Source organism: Chelonia mydas, chromosome 24 (genome assembly GCF_015237465.2).
Source record: "Chelonia mydas isolate rCheMyd1 chromosome 24, rCheMyd1.pri.v2, whole genome shotgun sequence".
NCBI classification, from domain to species: Eukaryota; Metazoa; Chordata; order Testudines; family Cheloniidae; genus Chelonia; species Chelonia mydas.
In genome coordinates this window covers 18,448,989-18,470,448 of record NC_051264.2, presented here as the reverse complement: position 1 = coordinate 18,470,448, position 21,460 = coordinate 18,448,989, and the positions used below count along the sequence as shown (strand labels likewise).

The following is a 21,460-nucleotide window of genomic DNA, read 5'->3' as shown; positions in this document are numbered from 1 at the left end:
AGCCTCGCTGGCTCAGCCTCCCCGCACTGACCAGGTCCCATTTCTGTAGGTCCTACGTCAATAAAGCGCCTCAGTCTCACTCTGCTGACTGGACAAATGGACGTAAATCAGACGTCAAGAACGATAACAGCCAAAAACCAGCCGGAGAGCCCCCCCCCCCCCCCCGGCGCTCCACGACGGGCCGGCACGTGGCGATTCTTCGGCAACGAAACCTCCGAGCCGGGCTCCAAGGAGAGGCTGCAGAACCGGGCCCGTGTGCCACCCGGGCACCACCCCACGCGGCCTGAGGAACGCCTGGGAGCGGCTGGGCCCCGACGCCAGGCGCAAACCGCTTCCCTCCTGCCACTCCCGCTTCCGCTGGGCACCCCGGGGAGCGCCACGGACGAGCCCACCGCGGTCCCGGGTCTCGCTGGAGCCGCACGGCGGCCCCCGCGGCGCAGGGTCCCGGGCGCTGCTCTCCCTGCCCAACGGCCGCTCCGGGCGCCTGGGGAAGGGGGCTCTGGCCCAGGGAAGCTGAGGCCAGGTCCGTGGCTCGGGCCCTGAGGGCCAGCGGCCGCCTCGCGGGCTAGCCCGGCTCCCCGGCCGGCCCGGGGCCGCGGGAACGCGGGGGCAGGACGCACCTGTTGTGCTCAGGCTGCTGGAGGCCTGGGAGGGCGGGAGGCTCCCGCCGGGGCCGGGGCTCGTCACCTGGCAGAGAGAGGAGACCGGTCAGGGCTGCGAGGCGCCCAGCTCTGGGGGGCTCTGCCCCACGTGCAGGGCCGGCACGTACCACGGGAGGGCTGGGGGGGGTACGTACCGGGGGGGTCATAGCACATGGGGGCTTTACAGAGAGGGTAGCTCATAGCATGCGGGGAGAGGACCATGGGGGGGTACGTACAGTGTGAGGGCCATACCCGGGGGGGGTCGGTACGTACCATGTGGGGGCCGTACCCGGGGGGGGTCGGTACGTACCATGTGGGGGCCGTACCCGGGGGGGGGTCGGTACGTACCATGTGGGGGCCGTACCCGGGGGGGGGTCGGTACGTACCATGAGGGGGCCGTACCCGGGGCAGGGGTCGGTACGTACCATGTGGGGGCCGTACCCGGGGGGGGGTCGGTACGTACCATGTGGGGGGGCCGTACCCGGGGCAGGGGTCGGTACGTACCATGCGGGGAGGCCGTACCCGGGGGGGGTCGGTACGTACCATGAGGGGGCCGTACCCGGGGGGGGTCGGTACGTACCATGAGGGGGCCGTACCCGGGGCAGGGGTCGGTACGCACCATGCGGGGGGGCCGTACCCGGGGGAGGGGTCGGTACGCACCATGCGGGGGGCCGTACCCGGGGCAGGGGTCGGTACGCACCATGCGGGGGGGCCGTACCCGGGGGAGGGGTCAGTACGTACCATGCGGGGGGGGCCGTACCCGGGGGGGGTCGGTACGTACCATGTGGGGGCCGTACCCGGTGGGGGTCGGTACGTACCATGTGGGGGCCGTACCCGGGGGGGGTCGGTACGTACCATGTGGGGGCCGTACCCGGGGGAGGGGGTCGGTACGCACCATGCGGGGGGGCCGTACCCGGGGGGGGGTCGGTACGTACCATGTGGGGGCCGTACCCGGGGGGGGTCGGTACGTACCATGCGGGGGGGGCCGTACCCGGGGGAGGCGTCAGTACGTACCATGCGGGGGGGCCGTACCCGGGGGGGGTCGGTACGTACCATGTGGGGGCCGTACCCGGGGGAGGGGTCAGTACGTACCATGCGTGGGGGGCCGTACCCGGGGGGGGTCGGTACATACCATGCGGGGGGGCCGTACCCGGGGGGGGGTCGGTACATACCATGCGGGGGGGCCGTACCCGGGGGAGGGGTCGGTACGTACCATGCGGGGGGGCCGTACCCGGGGGAGGGGTCGGTACGCACCATGCGGGGGGGCCGTACCCGGGGGAGGGGTCGGTACGTACCATGCGGGGCGGCCGTACCCGGGGGAGGGGTCGGTACGTACCATGCGGGGGGGCCGTACCCGGGGGAGGGGTCGGTACGCACCATGCGGGGGGGCCGTACCCGGGGCAGGGGTCGGTACGCACCATGCGGGGGGGCCGTACCCGGGGGAGGGGTCGGTACGTACCATGCGGGGCGGCCGTACCCGGGGGAGGGGTCGGTACGCACCATGCGGGGGGGGGCCGTACCCGGGGGAGGGGTCGGTACGTACCATGCGGGGGGGCCGTACCCGGGGGAGGGGTCGGTACGTACCATGCGGGGGGGGGCCGTACCCGGGGGAGGGGTCGGTACGTACCATGCGGGGCGGCCGTACCCGGGGGAGGGGTCGGTACGCACCATGCGGGGGGGGGCCGTACCCGGGGGAGGGGTCGGTACGTACCATGCGGGGGGGCCGTACCCGGGGGAGGGGTCGGTACGTACCATGCGGGGGGGCCGTACCCGGGGGAGGGGTCGGTACGTACCATGTGGGGGCCGTACCCGGGGGAGGGGTCGGTACGCACCATGCGGGGGGGGCCGTACCCGGGGCAGGGGTCGGTACGTACCATGCGGGGGGGCCGTACCCGGGGGAGGGGTCGGTACGCACCATGCGGGGGGGCCGTACCCGGGGGAGGGGTCGGTACGTACCATGCGGGGGGGCCGTACCCGGGGGAGGGGTCGGTACGCACCATGCGGGGGGGCCGTACCCGGGGGAGGGGTCGGTACGCACCATGCGGGGGGGGCCGTACCCGGGGGAGGGGTCGGTACGTACCATGCGGGGGGGCCGTACCCGGGGGAGGGGTCGGGGTCGGTACGTACCATGCGGGGGGGGCCATACCCGGGGAGGGGTCGGTACGTACCATGCGGGGGGGCCGTACCTGGGGGAGGGGTCGGTACGCTCCATGCGGGGGGGCCGTACCCAGGGGAGGGGTCGGTACGCACCATGCGGGGGGGCCGTACCCGGGGCAGGGGTCGGTACGCACCATGCGGGGGGGCCGTACCCGGGGGGAGGGGTCGGTACGTACCATGCGGGGGGGCCGTACCCGGGGCAGGGGTCGGTACGTACCATGCGGGGGGGGGCCGTACCCGGGGGAGGGGTCGGTACGTACCATGCGGGGGGGGCCGTACCCGGGGGAGGGGTCGGTACGCACCATGCGGGGGGGGCCGTACCCGGGGCAGGGGTCGGTACGCACCATGCGGGGGGGCCGTACCCGGGGCAGGGGTCGGTACGCACCATGCGGGGGGGGCCGTACCCGGGGGAGGGGTCGGTACGTACCATGCGGGGGGGCCGTACCCGGGGCAGGGGTCGGTACGTACCATGCGGGGGGGGCCGTACCCGGGGGAGGGGTCGGTACGTACCATGCGGGGGGGCCGTACCCGGGGGAGGGGTCGGTACGCACCATACGGGGGGGGCCGTACCCGGGGGAGGGGTCGGTACGCACCATGCGGGGGGGCCGTACCCGGGGCAGGGGTCGGTACGCACCATGCGGGGGGGGCCGTACCCGGGGCAGGGGTCGGTACGCACCATGCGGGGGGGCCGTACCCGGGGCAGGGGGTCGGTACGCACCATGCGGGGGGGCCGTACCCGGGGCAGGGGTCGGTACGTACCATGTGGGGGCCGTACCCGGGGGAGGGGTCGGTACGCACCATGCGGGGGGGCCGTACCCGGGGCAGGGGTCGGTACGCACCATGCGGGGGGGCCGTACCCGGGGCAGGGGTCGGTACGCACCATGCGGGGGGGCCGTACCCGGGGGAGGGGTCGGTACGCACCATGCGGGGGGGCGGTACCCGGGGCAGGGGTCGGTACGCACCATGCGGGGGGGGGCCGTACCCGGGGCAGGGGTCGGTACGCACCATGCGGGGGGGGCCGTACCCGGGGGAGGGGTCGGTACGCACCATGCGGGGGGGCCGTACCCGGGGCAGGGGTCGGTACGCACCATGCGGGGGGGCCGTACCCGGGGCAGGGGTCGGTACGCACCATGCGGGGGGGCCGTACCCGGGGCAGGGGTCGGTACGCACCATGCGGGGGGGCCGTACCCGGGGCAGGGGTCGGTACGTACCATGTGGGGGCCGTACCCGGGGGGCTTGCCCTGGGCGGGCAGCATGGGGGTGCTGCTGCAGGGGTTGATGCGTTTCTCCTTCTGGCGGCGGTTGCAGAACCAGACCCGGATCACCTCCTTCTCCATGTTCAGCTGCTCCGCGATCAGCAGGATCTCCTCTGAGGTAGGCTTCTGGTTCTGGGGGCCGCGACATAGGAGGAACAAAGAGCGGCCGGGTGGGTCAGAGCAAAGGTCCACCCAGCCCCGTGTCCTGTCTGCCCACAGCGGCCCGTGCCGGGTGCGCCCGAGGGAATGACCAGACCCGGGCATCGCCCACCGATCCATGCCCTGTCGCCCATTGCCAGCTCCTGGCAGACAGAGGCTGGGGACACCATCCCTGCCCAGCCTGGCTAACAGCCGCTGCTGGCCCTGGCCCCCATGAACTTATCTACTTCCTTCTTGAACCCTGATAGTGTCTTGGCCTTCACACCATCCCCCGGCAAGGAGTTCCCAGGTTGACAGTGCATTGGGTGACGAAACACTGCCTTTTGTCTGTTTTAAACGTGCTGCCTATTCATTTCATTGGGTGACCCCTCGGTCCTGTGTTCTGAGAAGGAGTAAATAACACTTCCTTATTGACTGTCTCCACACCGGTCATGATTGTATAGACCTCTGTCATATCCCCCCTTCGTCGTCTTTTCTTCGAGCTGAAAAGGCCCAGTCTTACTCATCTCTCCTCACATGGCAGCCCTTCCATCCCCCTCATCATTTTTGTTGCCCTTTGCTGAACCTTTTCAAATCCAATGCATCTTTTTTGAGATGGGGCGACCGCATCCGCACGCAGTTTTCAAGGTGTGGGCGTCCCATGGAGGCAACATGATATTTTCTGTCTCATTATCTCTCCCTTTCTTAATGAGTCCCAGCGTTCTGTTCGCTTTTTTGACGGCCGCTGCACATGGATGTTTTCAGAGAACGACCCACAGCGACTCCCAGATCTCTTCCGTGAGTGGTAACAGCGAATTTAGACCCCATCGTTGTATATGTGTAGCTGGGACTACCTTTGCCAAGGTGCACTACTTCTTTGCATTTATCAACATTGAATTTCATCTGCCACCCACTTTTGCGAGATCCTTTCGTAGCACTTCGCAGTCTGCCTGGGTCTTAACTATCTTGAGTAGTTTTGTATCATCTGCAAAATTTCTCACCTCACTGTGTGACGGAAGTGGGGGATTTTCTTAATGGTTTGCATTAACACTGCGTGTGCCCCCATTTCCCTGTGTGCTGCACAGACCCAAGTGTGACCTCAGCTGGCAGCCGGGACCCCAGGCACTGGCCTGGGATGGGGGACCCAGCGACTGGTGAGCAGGAGACCCAGCCCAGCTTGGGAGCCAGCCGGTTCTGGCTGGGGGGGAACAATGGGCTGAGGAGGGAGGGGCCCAGTGACCTGTTCACCTGGGACCGAAGACAAAGGACAGAGGAGGGGCTGGTGGGGGAGGAGATTTAGGGGGCTGCGCTGGGCTGGGGACAAGGAGCAGCCGCAGCCCATGGGGACGGGGACAGAGCCAGTTGGCTGGGGCTGAGACTGGCCAGGCCCCAGGGCCCCGAGAACTGCCCGGGCTGGGTCCAGACTTTCAATAACCCTCCTGTGTGATGCTGAAGGGCAGTCCCTGCAGCTAGAGATCGGGGGGGCGCTGCGCCCTCTGGGGGTGGGGGCCCCAGGGGCCCAGAGCAAGGGGACTCCCTGAGGGGCCCCCGGCAGAGCCAGGCTGCTGGGGGCTCGGAGGTGCGGTCCCAGGAGGTGGTGAGGCCCAGGGCCTAACCCCGCAGGGGAGTGCACCCCCGAGATGGGTTGTCGTACTGGGGGGTTGTGACGAAGTGGGACTGTTCTTAATGTTTCCTCTGAATAGTGTGGGGGTGCCCCAGTTTCCCCTATGCAGTTCTTAAGTATCTAGGTGGTGGGGTAAGGGTGTATGATCTTTGCAGAGTTCTAGAGGGCAGGTGTGTGCAGGGATCTGGACACAGAGAATGGCCGACACCCTGTTTCCTGGCCACTGATGGCCTGGGCCCTCCCCCCTGCAAGGTGAGAGCTAAAGGGCTGGAGAACAAAGGAACAGAGGAGGAGGGGGCTGGAGGGAGTTTCAGTTTGGGGCTGGCTGGGACATGGAGTGAAGGGCAGACGGGGTTGTCTGGCTCACTGCCCCCCAAAATGGACCCAGCTGAGGGGTCCTGTTCTCTGCGCCTACAAGCTCTGTTTTAGACCATGTTCCTGTCGTCTAATAAACCTTCTGTTTTACTGGCTGGCTGAGATGCAGAGTTGTGGGGCAGGACCCTCTGGCCCCCCCAGGACCCCACCTGGGCGGACTCGCTGTGGGGAGCGCACGGAGGGGCAGAGGATGCTGAATGCTCCGAGGTCAGACCCAGGAAGGTGGAGCCGGGTGAGCTGTGTGTCCTGCAGACAGGCTGCTCACAGGAAGGCGACTGCCCCGGAGTCCTGCCTGGCTTCACGGGGAGCAGGTCCCGAGCATCGCCCGGGGACGCCGTGACAGGGGTTCCTCCCAGAGGCAGTACAGAGCCGAGAGATCCCCGGCCTGGGAGTCCGGGACAGCCTGGTTTCCCTGCCCCAGTGGGTTGGAATTGGGGCACACAGCGAAGGAGCTGGGACCCACCGAGGCGTCGCAGGGGGGCGCGGACTCAGGGAAACCCGGAGGTGGAGGAGAGGCCGAGGGGGCCGGACGTCTCCAGGGGACGTCAGAGACCAGAGATGTGGTCACTGCAGGCAGAGAGGGCCGAGGGGCGCAGGCCCCGAGACGCAGGGACTCTTGGCCCAGGAGAACCTCAAAGGCTTAACGTGGCGGAGGGGAGACAGCGGGTCGAGCTGTGTCTCACCCTGGGGAGGAAGCAGCCACCCACCAGCCCCTGGGGCAGAGCTGGCCAGGGAGGGAGGGTGCAGACGGCTCCCACCCCAAGCCCAGCGGATATGTCTGCCTGTACCCCTGGGCTCAGGCCCCTCGGACCCCAGTGGGAGCAGACGGGGGTGGTCAATGGGGAGACAGGCATGGGGGAGAGATCCTGGGCCGAGGGCTGCGTGACTTGGGGGGAGGCCCCCTGACTTTCCGGGAACAGCTTGCTGAGCTCCTGGGTCCGGCCAGGGAGAACCTAGCCAGGGCCCAAGGGAGGCAGAAGGTCTGGTACGACCGCTCAGCCTACGGCACCGGCAACGAAGATGATTGGGGGCTGGAGCACGTGACTTACGAGGGGAGGCTGAGGGAACTGGGCTTGTTTAGTCTGCAGAAGAGAAGAGTGAGGGGGGATTTGATAGCAGCCTTCAACTACCTGAGGGGGGTTCCAAAGAGGGTGGAGCTCGGCTGTTCTCAGTGGTGGCAGATGACAGAACGAGGAGCAATGGTCTCAAGTTGCAGTGGGGGAGGTCTAGGCTGGACATCAGGAAACACTATTTCAATAGGAGGGTGGTGAAGCGCTGCATTGGGTTCCCTAGGGAGGAGGTGGAATCTCCATCCTTTGAGGTGTTTAAGGCCCAGCTTGACACAGGCCTGGCTGGGATGAATTCGTTGGGGTGGGTCCTGCTTTGAGCAGGGGTTGGACCAGACGACCTCCTGAGCTCTATTCCAACCCTGATCTTCTGTGGTTCTAAGACCAGCTGAGGGGTCTCGTCCGGTGAGGTAGAATAAGCCGCGAGCTGCCAGAGACGAGCCCTTCAAGGTCATCCTGCAGCTGAATGAGGAGAACGATGTGGTGGACCTGCCCAGCCGGGCTCACAGCCACCGAGGGGACCAGGTCAACATGATGGCGACGTACTGTGACAGGGAGAGGCTGGTCCTGGCCGTGTGTGGCCAGTGGGAGAAGGGGGAAGATCCCCTGGTGGGTCTCTTCCCTGAGACCAGAGCCGGTCTCTTGCTGGACTCAATTCCCCTCTCTGACCAGCTAACCCCTGTCTGGCAGGCAGAGATCAGAGAGGCCCTGCATTCGTACCCACAGCTGTTCTCCAGCCGGCCTGGGCTCACAAACCGAGCTGTCCCCTGGGTGGAGCCAGGAGCCCGTCCTCCCATCAGGTGTTCCACATTCAGAGTAACGGGGAACACAGCCCAGGCCCTGGAGGGAGAGGTTGGGGACATGCTGGTTTTAGGGGTGATCCAGCCACCCACCAGCCCTGGGGGCCTCTCCCATGGGGCTGGTCCCCAGGAAAGATGGGTCGATCCGAGTCTGTGTGGCCTATCGGAAGCTCAATGCCATCACCGTGTCTGATGCCGGCCCATGTCTAGGCCTGACAAGATCCTAGACAAGTTGCGGGGGACTCGGTACCCCAAGACCAGGGATTTCACCAAAGGCTATTGGCAGGTGCCTTTGGATCCCAATGCCAGACAGAAGTCGGCTTTCACCACCCCTGGGGCTATACACGTTCCTGGTCCTGCCTTTCGGCCCCAGGGGGGCTGTCAGTGCTGGGTGGATCAGATGCTGGGGCAGGAGGGTCGAGGACGCTGCCCTTCCATATCCTGACGACCTCTGTGTGTTTAGTCAGACCTGGGAGGACCAGGCGTCCCAGGTGAAGAGGGGCTGAGTCGCCTCCAGGAGGCAGGGCTGACGGTAAAGGCTGGGACGTGCAAGGTGGGGATGGCAGACGGGTCGTACGTGGGACACAAGGTTGGGAGTGGCTGCCTAAAGCCAGAGCTGGCCAAGGTGGGGCGATCAGAGACTGGCCTGCTCCCCAGACTATGAAACAGGCCCAGGCCTTTATCAGGATGGGGGGGCACCACTGGAGGTCTGTGCCCCACTGTAGCTCTGTGTCGGCCCCCATCACTGAGCTATGCAAGAAGGGGAAGCCAGACAAGCTGGTCTGGACCGGGCAGTGCTCAAGGGCTCTCTGCGCTGAAGGAGGATCTGGTCAAGGGCCCAGACTTTGACAAGCCCTTTATGGTGCTCACCGATGCCCCAGACACAGGGGTGGGCGCGGTGCTGGTTCGAAGGGGGAGAGACACCCCACTGGGCACCGGAGCAGGAAGCTGCTGCCCCAGGAGCAGGGCTATACGGCCACAGAGAGGGAATGCCTGGCCCTGTGGTGGACCTTAAAAGGCTGCAGCCAGATCTATTTGGGCCTCACTTCACGGTGTACCCGGACCACTCGCCCTGCCGCGGTTGCACCAGATGAGAGGGGCCAGCGTCAAGCTCCTGAGGTGGAGTCTGTCCCTCCAGGAGTATGAGATGGGGGTGGTCCACGTTAAGGGGAGTGCCAATGTTATAGCTGATGCTTTGTCCCGGAGAGGGGGGCCTGAACTTCCCCTGGTCACCGGCTGGAGTGACCCCGCTCAGACTCGAAGGGGGGAAAGATGTGACAAAGTGGGGGATTTTCTTAGTGTTTTGCATGAACACTGTGTGTGCCTCAGTTTCCCTGTGTGCTGCATGTGTAACAAGGTTGGGGGAGGGGGAGGGGGTTTGTTGTTGCAGGGGACCAGGTGTGACCTTGCTTAGCAGCCAGGACCCCAGACACCGGCCTGGAGATGGGGGACCCAGCGACTGGTGACGGGGAGGCCCAGCCCAGCTTGGGAGCCAGCCGGTTCTGGCTGGGGGGGAACAATGGGCTGAGGAGAGAGGGGCCCGGGGCCCTGACCAGCCAAGTCCTCGCAGGGGGGAACAAAGGAGGGAAGAGAGGGGCCCCAGCGGCCTGTTTGTCTGGGACCGAAGACAAAGGACAGAGGAGGGGCTGGTGGGGGAGATGATAACAGATGATCGGCTGGAAGGAGGGGGCTGGGCTGGGGACAAGGAGCAGCCCCAGCCCATGGGGACGGGGACAGAGCCAGCCGGCCGGGGCTGAGACTGGCCAGGCCCCAGGGCCCCGAGAACTGCCCGGGCTGGGTCCAGACCTTCAATAACCCTCCTGTGTGACGCTGACGGGGAGTCCCTGCAGCTAGAGATCGGGGGGCGCTGCTCCCTCTGGGGGTGGGGGCCCCGGGGGCCCAGAGCGAGGGGACTCCCTGAGGGGCCCCTGGCAGAGCCAGGCTGCTGGGGGCTCGGAGGTGCGGTCCCAGGAGGCGGCCAGAGGGCCCAACCCCGGAGAGAGTTGACCCCCAAGTTGACCTCGGAGTATTGGTTGATCACTGGATGACTATGAGCCGCCGATGTGATGGGGCCGGGAGAAAAGCGAATGCGGCCTTGGGATGCGTCAGGCGAGGCGTTTCCAGTGGAGACAAGGAGGCGTTAGCACCGTTACACCAGGCCCTGGTGAGACCTCGTCTGGAATACGGGGTGCAGTTCTGGTCTCCCGTGTTCAAGAAGGATGAATTCAGACTGGAACAGGTACCGAGAAGGGCTACGAGGATGATCCGGGGAGTGGAAAACCTGTCTTATGAAAGGAGACTCAAGGAGCTTGGCTTCTTTAGCCAACCAAAACTAAAAGAAGGCTGAGGGGAGATAGGATTGCTCTCCATACATATATCAGAGGGATAAATACCAGGGAGGGAGAGGAATTATTTAAGCTCAGTACCAATGTGGACACGAGAACAAATGAATATAAACTGGTCATTGGGCAGTTTAGACTTGAAATTAGACGAAGGTTTCTAACCACCAGAGGCGTGAAGTTCTGGAACAGCCTCCCAAGGGGAGCAGTGGGGGCAAAAGACACATCTGGTTTCAAGGCTAAGCTTGATAAATTTATGGAAGGGATGAAATGATGGGATTAGCCTAATTCTGGCAATTAATTGATCTTCGACTATTAGCGGTAAATAGGCCAAATGGCTTGTGATGGGATGTTAGATGGGGTGGGATCTGAGTTACTACAGAGAATCCTTTCCTGGGGGGCTGGCTGGTGAGTCTCGCCCACATGCCCAGGGTTTAGCTGATCGCCATATTTGGGGTCGGGAAGGAATTTCCCCCCAGGGCAGATTGGCAGAGGCCCTGAGGGGTTTTCACCTTCCTCTGCAGCGTGGGGCCCGGGTCACTTGCTGGAGGATTCTCTGCTCCTCGAAGTCTTTAAACCACAAGTTGAGGATTTCAGTAGCTCAGACAGAGGTGAGGTTTTTCGCAGGAGTGGGTGGGTGAGATTCTGTGGCCTGCCTTGTGCAGGAGGTCGGACTAGATGATCATGATGGTCCTTTCTGAGCTTAGAGTCTGTGAATCTGATTCTAAGAAGGGCTGTCACACTGGGGGTTCCTCCCAGGGGCCGCAGGGAGCCGAGCGAGCACAGGGGCCTGGGAGCCCGTGACACACTGTCTTCCCCTTTTTCCAGATCATTTATGAGTATGTTGAATAGGACTGGGCCCAGGGCAGACCCCTGGGGGACACCACTATTTACCTCTCTCCATTCTGAAAACTGACCATTTCTTCCTCCCCTTTGTTTCCTATCTTTTAACCAGTTACCCATGAGAGGACCTGCCCTCTTATCCCACGACTGCTCACTTTGCTTAAGAGCCTTTGGTGTGGGGCGTTGTCAGAGGCTTCCTGACAGACCACGTACACTATAGCCACTGGACCCCCCTTGTCCACACGCTCGTTGACCCCTCAGAGAGCTCTGGTGGGCTGGGGAGGCCTGATTTCCCTTCACAAAAGCCCTGTTGACTCTTCCCCAAGGTCTGTGTTCTTCACGATGGTTTCAGCCAGCGTGCCCGGGACTGAAGTCAGCCTCGCCGGCCTGGACTTGCCGGGGTCCCCTCAGGAGCCTTTTTAAGGATTGGCCTCCCATGAGGTCCCCTCCGGTCCCGTGGTGCAGAGGCTGATGGAACCGACAGGTGACAGACCACCGCTACAATGGGGGTCCCTCGCAACGCAGCGGGATGGCAGGGAGCACCATGGGAGGGGGTTCCCCAGGGGGATGGGGGGGTCTCTCCAGGAAGGGTCTTCCTGGGGCGGAGGGTCTCTGGGGTCCAAGTGAGGCCGGGGGTGGGGGGGGGTCTCTCCGAGGGGGCTCACCGCGAGAAAGCTCTTCTCCAGGGCAAAGCGCACGTTGGTCTCGATGCTGGTCCGTTTCTTGCGCCGCCGGCCCGGCAGCCCGTCAAAGCCCAGGCTGGGGCTGCTCAGCTGGTTGGGGCTGGGGAGGGTCGAGTCCACCGACATGGTCTCTGGGGGGCGCACAGACCACTCACTCAGGCCCCCCACTATCCTGCCCCCAGCCTGCGCCATCCTGGTCCCAACCCACCAGACTCACTACCCTCCCAGAGCCAGGAGAGAACCCAGGAGTCCTGACTCCCAGCCCCGCCCTGACCCACCCGCCGGGCCCCAAAGCCCATAGACACCCAGCACACAGACCTCCACCCCAGGAGTCCCCCAGCCCAAAGCCTGATACCCCCCCTCTGTGTTGCCCATCCACAAAGTCCCAGTCATAACCAGCTGGGCCCCCCAGGTCCCCAGGCCTCCCTCCCAGAGGTCCCAGCTGTCCCCCCCTCACCGGCATCATTGAGCCACTTCTCCAGCAGCGGCTTCAGCTTGCACATGTTCTTGAAGCTGAGGTTCAGGGCCTCGAAGCGGGAGATGGTCGTCTGGCTGAAGTCGTTGCCGTAGAGTTTCCCCATGGCCAGCCCTACGTCGCCCTGTGGGGTGCGGGGGTGTCACAGTCAGCAGCAGGGCCCCCCAGCAAGAGAGGACCCAGGAGTCCGGCTCCCAGAGCCCCTGCTCTAACCACTAGGCCCCCGTCCCAGAGCGAGGAGAGGACCCAGGCGTCCTGGCTGCCCCTCCCCCAGCTGTACCTGCGTGAAGCCAAGCTTGATACGGCGCTGTTTGAAGGTGCGGGCAAACTGCTCCAGTTCCTCCAGGTCGCTGGGCTCCTCGGGGTGCGCCGGCGGCTCCAGGCATTTCGGGGGCTGGGGGTGCGCAAGGTGGGACTCGGGGAGGCCCGGCCGAGTCACTGGCTGGGGGGGACAGGGGGTCACTGGGGGGCACAGGAGACAGGGGGATCCATGCACCCCAGCAGCCAGCACAGACCTCGTGCCCCGTGCTGGATGGGGGGATGGATGGACAAACGGATGGTGTGGGGGGTGATGGACAGACAGACGGACAGACATATGGTGTGGGGGGAGATGGATGGACGGACAGACGGATGGTGTGGGGGAGATGGACAGACGGATATTGTGGGGCTGATGGACGGACGGACGGACAGACAGATGGTGTGGGGGGAGATGGATGGACAGACAGACGGATGGTATGGGGCTGATGGACGGACGGACAGACGGATGGTGTGGGGGGAGATGGACGGACGGATGGTGTGGGGGGAGATGGACAGACGGATGGTGTGGGGCTGATGGACGGACGGAGAGACGGATGGTGTGGGGGGAGATGGATGGACGGACAGACGGATGGTGTGAGAGGAGATGGACGGACGGACAGACGGACGCTGTGGGGCTGATGGACAGGGATAGACGGATGGGGGTGGGGGGAAATTGACGGATGGACCGACAGATGGTGTTGGGGGGTGATGGACGGATGGACCGACGGATGCTGTGGGGAGAGATGGATGGACGGACCGACGGATGGTGTGGGGGGGTGATGGACGGACGGACAGAGGGATGGGGGTCGGGGGGATGGACAGACAGACAGGTGGGAGGTGGATATCGACCCCTCTGCCCCCCCTACCCGGCTCACCTGTGCGGGCAGCCCGGCACGGGGGGGGGTTGGCAGGAGCCCCCCCGGGCTTTGCTGAGGTAGCTGAAAGAGATTTGGTGTCGGGAGCAGCCCTGCAGGAGAGGAGAGAGAGTGAGCCCGGGCGCCCTGCCCCTGCAATGCGCCTGCCTCTGGGGGGGCGCGGGGCTGGGCATACAGGGACCCCTCGCCCGGGCAGAGATGCAGCCCCTCTGGGGTGGTGCGTGGGAGCTGGTGCTAGAGGGCTCCCTGGCCGAATGCTGCAGGAGCGGCTGTGGGGCAGAGTCTGGGGGGCCTTGCCCAACTGGGGGGGAAGGCACTGGGGGGGCTGGTGGGGAGAGGCTGGGGGGCCGTGCCTGGCGGGGAGGGCAGGGCGCTGGGGGGGGCTGGGGGGGGAGAGGCTGGGGGGCCATGCCCGGGGGGGCCTGTACCTTGCTGTCCTTGCTGGGCCTGTGGCAGCAGGAACTGGGCGGGTGGCTGGAGGTGGTGCCCAGGGACAAGCACCAGCTGCTGGAGCTGAAGGAGCTGCTGGATGTCCTGGGGAACAGAGAGAGGGTCAGGGGGGAGATGGGGGGCAGGGCCTGGCGCCATGTGGGGCTCAGAGCTACGGTGCGGCCACGGTACATGGCAACTGACTGCTCTCCCCACCTATGGTGCACAGCGAGATGCAGTGACACACACACACCCCCGCAGTGCCCGGCGCGGTGCAGTGACCCCCCGCAGTGCCCGGCGTGGTGCAGTAACATCTCCTGCAGTGCCCAGCTGGGTGCAGTGACCCCCCCGCAGTGCCCGGCGCGGTGCAGTAACATCTCCTGCAGTGCCCAGCTGGGTGCAGTGACCCCCCCGCAGTGCCCGGCGCGGTGCAGTAACATCTCCTGCAGTGCCCAGCTGGGTGCAGTGACCCCCCCGCAGTGCCCGGCGCGGTGCAGTGACCCCCCCGCAGTGCCCGGCGCGGTGCAGTAACATCTCCTGCAGTGCCCAGCTGGGTGCAGTGACCCCCCCGCAGTGCCCGGCGCGGTGCAGTAACATCTCCTGCAGTGCCCAGCTGGGTGCAGTGACCCCCCCGCAGTGCCCGGCACGGTGCAGTAACATCTCCTGCAGTGCCCAGCTGGGTGCAGTGACACCCCCGCAGTGCCCGGCGCGGTGCAGTAACATCTCCTGCAGTGCCCAGCTGGGTGCAGTGACCCCTTCCCCGCAGTGCCCAGCGCGGTGCAGTAACATCTCCTGCAGTGCCCAGCTGGGTGCAGTGACCCCCCCCCCGCAGTGCCCGGCGCGGTCCAGTAACATCTCCTGCAGTGCCCAGCTGGGTGCAGTGACCCCCCCCCCGCAGTGCCCGGCGCAGTCCAGTAACATCTCCTGCAGTGCCCAGCTGGGTGCAGTGACCCCTCCCCCGCAGTGCCCGGCGCGGTGCAGTAACATCTCCTGCAGTGCCCAGCTGGGTGCAGTGACACCCCCCCATGCTTCGTGCGATGCAGAGACACCCCCCAAGATGCCCAGTGCCCTGCAGTGACGCCCCCCATGGTCCCAGCAGGATGCAGTGCCCCCCATGCAGTGTCCAGCATGATACAGTGCCCTCCTCATGGTGTCCAGTGCGATGCAGTGACCACCTACAATACCAAGCCCAGTGCAGTGACACCCCTTAGTGCCTGGTGCAATGCAGTGACACACCTGACAGTGCCCAGTGCGACACAGACACCCCCTGCAGTGCCCAGCATGATGCAGTGACCCCCCCAGGGTGCCCAGTGTGATGCAGTGACAACCTGCAATGCCAAGCCCAATGAAGTGATGCCCGACGGTGCCCGGTGTTATGCGGTGACCCCCCCCCCCCGCAGTGCCCAGCACACTCTGTGATCCCCCCAGTGCGCAGCACGATGCAGCGACCCCCTCTGCAGTGCAGCAAGCCCCCGCAATGCCCTGTGTGATGCAGTGACCCCCCTGCAGTGCCCAGCACACTTCTGTGATACCCCCAGTGCCCTGTGCAATGCAGCAACGACCCCGCGCAGTGCCCCGCACGATGCAGTGACCCCGTGCAGTGCCCCGCGCGATGCAGTGACCCCCGCAGTGCCCAGCGTGATGCAGTGACCCCCGCAGTGCCCCGCGCAATGCAGTGATCCCACAGTGCCCCGCGCGATGCAGCGACCCCCGCAGTGCCCCGCGCGATGCAGTGACCCCCGCAGTGCCCAGCGTGATGCAGTGATCCCCACAGTGCCCCGTGCGATGCAGCGCCCCCCGCAGTGCCCTGCGCGATGCAGTGACCCCCGCAGTGCCCAGCACGATGCAGCGCCCCCTGCAGTGCCCAGCGGCGCCCCCCGCAGTGCCCAGCGCGATGCAGTGACCCCACGCAGTGCCCAGCGCGATGCAGCGCCCCCGCGGGGCCCGTCCCTTACCTGCGCGGTGAGCTGGATGGGCTGCGACAGAGCCAGCTGGGGCGTTTGCGGCTGGCTCTGGGGCGCCTCGCCCCCCGGCGGCTGGCTGGCGGCGTTGGCTGCAGCGGCCGCGGCCAGGAGCTGCGCCTGGGCCTGCTGCAGGAGGAGCTGCTGCTGGGCAGGCATCAGGGCCGTCAGCTGGGGGCCGGGCGAGCCGGGGCGCGGGGGGCACGGGGGGGAGGGGAAGCAGCAGGTTAGTCCCAGCGCGTCCCCGCCAGAAGCGCCAGCAAGCGGCAAAGCAGCCCCCACCCCCGTTAGCCCCGGGGCACCAGCCTGGGACCCCCACTTACATGCCGCTGCCCCCGAGCCAACCGGGAGCCAGCCCCCCTGCAGGCGAAGGGCCCCATGTCCCATTCCCCGCCCCCCCAGCCCCAGGCCGGCGCCCCCCTGCAGGCGAAGGGCCCCGTGCCCCGTTTCCTGCCCCCTGAGCCAGCCCCCGGGCCGGCACCCCCTAGAGGGGAAAGGCCCCGTGTCCCATTCCCCGCCCCACACCCCGGGCCGGTGCCCCCTAGAGGGGAAAGGCCCCGTGTCCCATTCCCCGCCCCCCACCCTGGGCCGGTGCCCCCTAGAGGGGAAAGGCCCCGTGTCCCATTCCCCGCCCCCCACCCCGGGCCGGTGCCCCCTAGAGAGGAAAGGCCCCGTGTCCCATTCCCTGCCCCCCACCCCTGGTCTGGCGCCCCCTGCAGGCGAAAAGCCCCGTCTCCCATTCCCCGCCCCCCACCCCCGGGCCGGCGCCCCCTAGAGGGGAAAGGCCCCGTGTCCCATTCCCCGCCCCCCACCCCCGGGCCGGCGCCCCCTAGAGGGGAAAGGCCCCGTGTCCCATTCCCCGCCCCCCACCCCCGGGCTGGCGCCCCCTAGAGGGGAAAGGCCCCTGACCCAACATCCCCCTCGCCACCGGGGGCCCCCACTCACCCCGGCCAGCTGGCTGCCGGCTAACATGAGCTGGGCCTGGGGCAGGTGGGGCTGCTGGGCCGGGGGGGCGGGCGCTGGAGCTGGAGGCAGGGCTGGGGGGTCCTCCGCCTTGATCTGGGGGAGAGGAGAGACTGGTCAGGGGGGCAGGGCACTGGGGGGCAGGGCGGGGCATTGGTAGGGGGTAAAGGGTCACAGCTGGGGTCTGGTGGGGGGCGTCTGAGAGGGCCTGGAGGGGGGGTTGGAGCGGAGGAGTCGGGGTCACAGCAGGACCTGGGGGGGGTCAGGAGTCAGAGGGGACATGGCGGGGGGTCAGGGGTCACAGGGAGGCTGGGGGGGTCAGAGTTGAAGGCTGGGGGTCAGGAGTCAGGGGGGGGGCCTGGCAGAGGAGTTGGAGCGGAGGGGCGAGGGGTCAGAGGGGGGCCAGGTGGGGGGAGACTTTTGGCCCCAGGCCAGCCTGGGCCGTTCTCACGCTGATTTCTCCCTCCCCCCCCCCGGAGCCAGACTCACCCCCCCCCGGAAACCCTGAGGTGCTGGGCGGGGAGATCCCCTCCCCCGGCCCCGCCGGCATGGGGGGGCAGATGGGGGGGCCGGGCTGGGGAGCTGCGAGCGGGGGGGAAGGACCAGGGTTACCTGACAAGGTTCCGGGGGGGGTCAGCTCCCCAGCTTGCGGAGGGGGGTTGGCGGGGGGGTGGGGCGCTCGCTCGCTCGCGCTCTCTCCCGCCCCCCCCACCCGCTGAGCCGCTTCCTGTTTTGCTGCCGCCCCGGGGGCCCCGGGATTTCCCCCCACCCCCACCCCCCTGAGTCATCGCCCGCAGCCAGCCAACCGAGCAAAAACAGGAACGGGGGGGGGGTGGAAACCCCTGGGAACCAGGCACGGCCCCCCCGCCAGCCCCCCGAGCCAGGCACGGCCCCCCCACCAGGCACGGCCCCCCCCGCCAGGCACTGCCCCCCACCGGCCCCCCCGCCAGGCACGGCTCTTACCTTGGGGCTGGGGCCGGTGGGGGCCGGGGAGAATGGGGCTGGTTTGCTCTGCTGGGTCTGCGACAGACAGGGGGACCCCGAGTCAGTGGGGGAGATGGGGACCCTCCTCTGCCCCCATGCTCCCCACGACCCCAGTGCACTCCCCCACCGTGACCCCCCAGCCCTGCACGCTATCCCTTTCCCCCCAACCCCACTGCTCCCCCACCGCCCTCCCCCTGCCCCCCCCCACCTCTCAGGCCCCTGCCACGCTCCCCCCCACAGAGCCCCCCCGTCTCACTCACCTGGTGGTTTGTGTCGGGGCCGTTTCGTTCTGTGTCTGGAACAAGAGAGAAAATGAACCTTCGTCTCCTGCCCCCCGCAGCGGGATCAAACCCTCACAACCCCCCGCCCAGGGCCCTGCCCCCCAACACTGGGCCCCCCAAACCAGGGCACCCACAGGGCCTGCTAAGGGCCTTGTTCCCGACCCCCTTCGCCAGCTCCGCTGCGGGGGAGAGACTGGTGGGGGGAGGGGGGCAGCCCCCGGTGAGGGGCAGCCCCAGCAGGGAGTCGGGGGGCAGCCCCCAGTGTGGTCTCGGGGTACCTGTGTGCTCCCCATGCAGCTGCACTCGCGCCTTCTCCAGCTCCAGAGGCTTAGACATTCTTATTTCTAGAGAGAGAGACGGGGAGCGATGAATAACCGGGCCTGGGACCCAGGCGTCCTGGCTCCCCCTGCCCCCGCCCCACTCTAACCACTAGGCCCCACTCCCCTCCCGGAGCCAGGAGAGAACCCAGGAGTCCGGGCTCCTGTTGGCTGCTCAGTGACAAGCCCTGAGACTGAGCGTCCAGCCGGGGGGGCCGGGTCCCTTCGCTGCGGCGGGGCACAGAACTGGCCCCGATCCAGCCCCAGGCGGTGGGGAATGGGACATGGGGCCGGTCCCCTCTAGGGGGCGTCAGCCCTGGGGTGGGGATGGGACATGGGCCCTTTCCCCTCCCCCGCTCGTGCTCTCTGGCTGGGGCTCCCCCCTCCCACAGATGGAAACCTTCAGCCCAGCCCCCGCCCCGTCAGATTCCCTCCCCCAGCCCCTCCCCCACCAACTCAAATTGGGGGTGACCCATAACCCAGCCAACCCCCCCCCCCCGCCCAACCCTGCTCCCCGCCAAGCACCCCCCAGGAATTACCTCCTGGGTGAGAATTTAACCCCTTCCTCTCCAAGCCGCCGGCCAGCCCCAGGGGGGTCCCTGCCCCCCAGGCCGCAGACACGGTCCCCCAGCTCCCGGCTGCTCGGCTGGCTCCGCGGCCCCGGGAGCAAGTGGGCCCGGAGCCCGGGGCTGTCAAGAGCCACCTGCTGCCTCATTTGCATGAGGGACTGAGTCACTGGTACAAACCCCGAAACAGACGGGCGGGGGGGCGGGGGAGGCCCCATTCTGGGGATCCCGGGGACTGGCTATGGGGGGACGGGGGGACGGGCCCACGTCTTGGTGCCAGGGGGCCTGGGTACAGCGGGGTGGATGGGGCCTGGGACTGGGGGAGGGGCTGGGGTACGGCGTGGGGCTGGGGCCTGGGGGGGCCTGGGGTACGGCAGGGGGCTGGGGCCTGGCGCTGGGGGGGGCTGGGGTACGGCGGGGGGCTGGGGCCTGGGGGGGCCTGGGGTACGGCAGGGGGCTGGGGCCTGGCGCTGGGGGGGCCTGGGGTACGGCAGGGGGCTGGGGCCTGGCGCTGGGGGGGGCTGGGGTACGGCGGGGGGCTGGGGAGGCAGGGTACAGCCAGGGGGCCCGTCCCGCAGGTCATGGCCTGACGTTCCCAAGCTGTGACAGCCTCGGCCCCCCGCCCCCCCTCGTCTCGCTCTCCGGGCCCCATCAGCATTCTCCATCCCTGGGGCCGCCTGGGGGCGAGGAACGTGTCCCCCCCCTCGGCAGCCCAGCCCCTCCCCCATCCCAGCTCTGCCCTGCTGGACTGGCCTGTGGAACTGCCCGCCGCGGGGCGGGGCGGGGCGGGGGGCCTGGGGGAGTCCTGCCTCCCAGCCCCGGACACAAGCCTGCCTGCCCCTCACCCTCGCCGGGGGCCGGGCCCTGCGGCGGGAGCGGGCGCCCCACGTCGGGCTGGGGGGCCGGGACTGGCGAAGCCCCCCCGGCACTTTCACTTCTCCTATTTGTTTCCCTTTCTCATTTTTAGCCGGTTTAAAAACAGCCTCAGATTTACTGAAACCCCGGCTAAAAATACCCCGGGGAATCGGCCGGACCCCCACAGCCGGCCCCCCCCCACAGCCAGCCCCTCACGGCCAGCACTCCCACCCCACAACCAGCCCCCCATGGCCGCCCCCCCCAACGGCCAGCCCCCCCAAGGCCAGCACCCCCACCCCATGGCCAGTCCCCCACGGCCAGCCCCCCCACAGCGAGTGCCTCCCACCCCACAGCCAGCCCCCCATGGCCAGCCCCCCATGACCGGCCAGCCCCTCACGGCCAGCACCCTCACCCCACGGCCAGCCCCCCCACCCCACAGCCAGCCCCCCATGACCAGCCAACCCCCCACGGCCAGCAACCCCACAGCGAGTGCCTCCCAAACCACAGCCAGCCCCCCACGGCCAGCCCCCCACGGCCAGCTTCCCTACCCCATGGCCAGTGCCCCATGGCCAATGCTTCCCACCCCATGGCCAGCTCCCCATAGCCAGCCCCCCCATGGCCAGCCCTCCACGGCCAGCCCCCCCACCCCACAGCCAGGCCCCCAGACCGGCCAGCCCCCCACGGCCAGCACCCCCACCCCACAGCCAGTGCCCCATGGCCACTACCTCCCACCCCATGGCCAGCTCCCCACAGCCAGCCCCCCCCATGGCCAGCCCCACAGCCAGCCTCCCCCCACAGCCAGTGCCCCCCACCCTCCCCACCCCACAATCAGCCCTGCCCCACTCCCCACAGCACCCCCTGCCGGGAGCCCCCCCACCCCATGAACAGAGCCAGACACAGAGGGAGCCCAGGGAGGGGAAACCGACCCAGCCCTGCCCCCTGCTCCTATCCCCACCCCCTACCTGGCATCCACCTGCTGGGGTTCACCATGGCGGGGGAGCTCGGCTGCCTGGGCCCCAGCAGCGTGGCGCCCGGCGGGTCGAGGAGGGGGTGTGACGGGGGAGGGGCAGAGCAGGGGGGGAGTTCCCAGCCCCCCCCCGGGGAGGAGAGAGGGAAGGAGCATGTGGGGGGGCAGGGGGAACGCAGCAGCAGGAAGCAGCTGGGAGGAAATTGCAGGGGGAGGAGAGGGGGGAGGAAAACACCCGGCGTGTGACAGAGCTCCTGGCACAGACACAGGCACGCCCGGCGTGCAACAGGGCCCCTGGCACAGACACACGTATGCCCGGCGTGCGACAGAGCCCCTGGCACAGACACAGGCACGCCGTGCGTGCAACAGAGCCCACGGCACGGACACACGTACACTCGGCGTGCAACAGAGCCCACGGCACAAACACACGTACACTCGGCGTGCAACAGAGCCCACGGCACAAACACACGTACACCCGGCATGTGACAGAGCCCACAGCACAGACACACGTACGCCTGGCGTGCGACAGAGCCCCTGGCACAAACACACGTACAACCGGCGTGCAAC

General features: G+C 67.5%; 1 protein-coding gene across 8 annotated transcripts in view; it reads right to left on the bottom strand.

Annotated features, from left to right (window-relative positions):
* The window catches only part of POU2F2 (POU class 2 homeobox 2), a 29,329-nt gene extending 8,235 nt beyond the window's left edge, over window positions 1-21,094 (bottom strand). The window contains exons 1-13 of one of the 8 annotated variants that reach the window (XM_043535329.1): window positions 20,889-21,008; window positions 18,467-18,532; window positions 18,168-18,202; window positions 17,887-17,943; window positions 16,906-17,019; window positions 15,955-16,131; window positions 13,999-14,104; window positions 13,571-13,662; window positions 12,679-12,840; window positions 12,381-12,522; window positions 11,906-12,054; window positions 4,010-4,186; window positions 621-687 (exon numbers count right to left, since the gene is read on the bottom strand). In XM_043535329.1, the coding sequence (XP_043391264.1) occupies window positions 621-687; window positions 4,010-4,186; window positions 11,906-12,054; window positions 12,381-12,522; window positions 12,679-12,840; window positions 13,571-13,662; window positions 13,999-14,104; window positions 15,955-16,131; window positions 16,906-17,019; window positions 17,887-17,943; window positions 18,168-18,202; window positions 18,467-18,532; window positions 20,889-20,916 (1,372 nt within the window). In that variant the 5' untranslated portion in view covers window positions 20,917-21,008. Of the gene's footprint in view, window positions 1-620; window positions 688-4,009; window positions 4,187-11,905; window positions 12,055-12,380; window positions 12,523-12,678; window positions 12,841-13,570; window positions 13,663-13,998; window positions 14,105-15,954; window positions 16,132-16,905; window positions 17,020-17,886; window positions 17,944-18,167; window positions 18,203-18,466; window positions 18,533-19,044; window positions 19,258-20,888 lie in introns of those variants that run through there. The other 7 variants (XM_037883115.2, XM_043535324.1, XM_043535326.1 and 4 more) reach the window with 7 other exon arrangements.
* Between the last annotated feature and the right edge of the window lie 366 nt (window positions 21,095-21,460).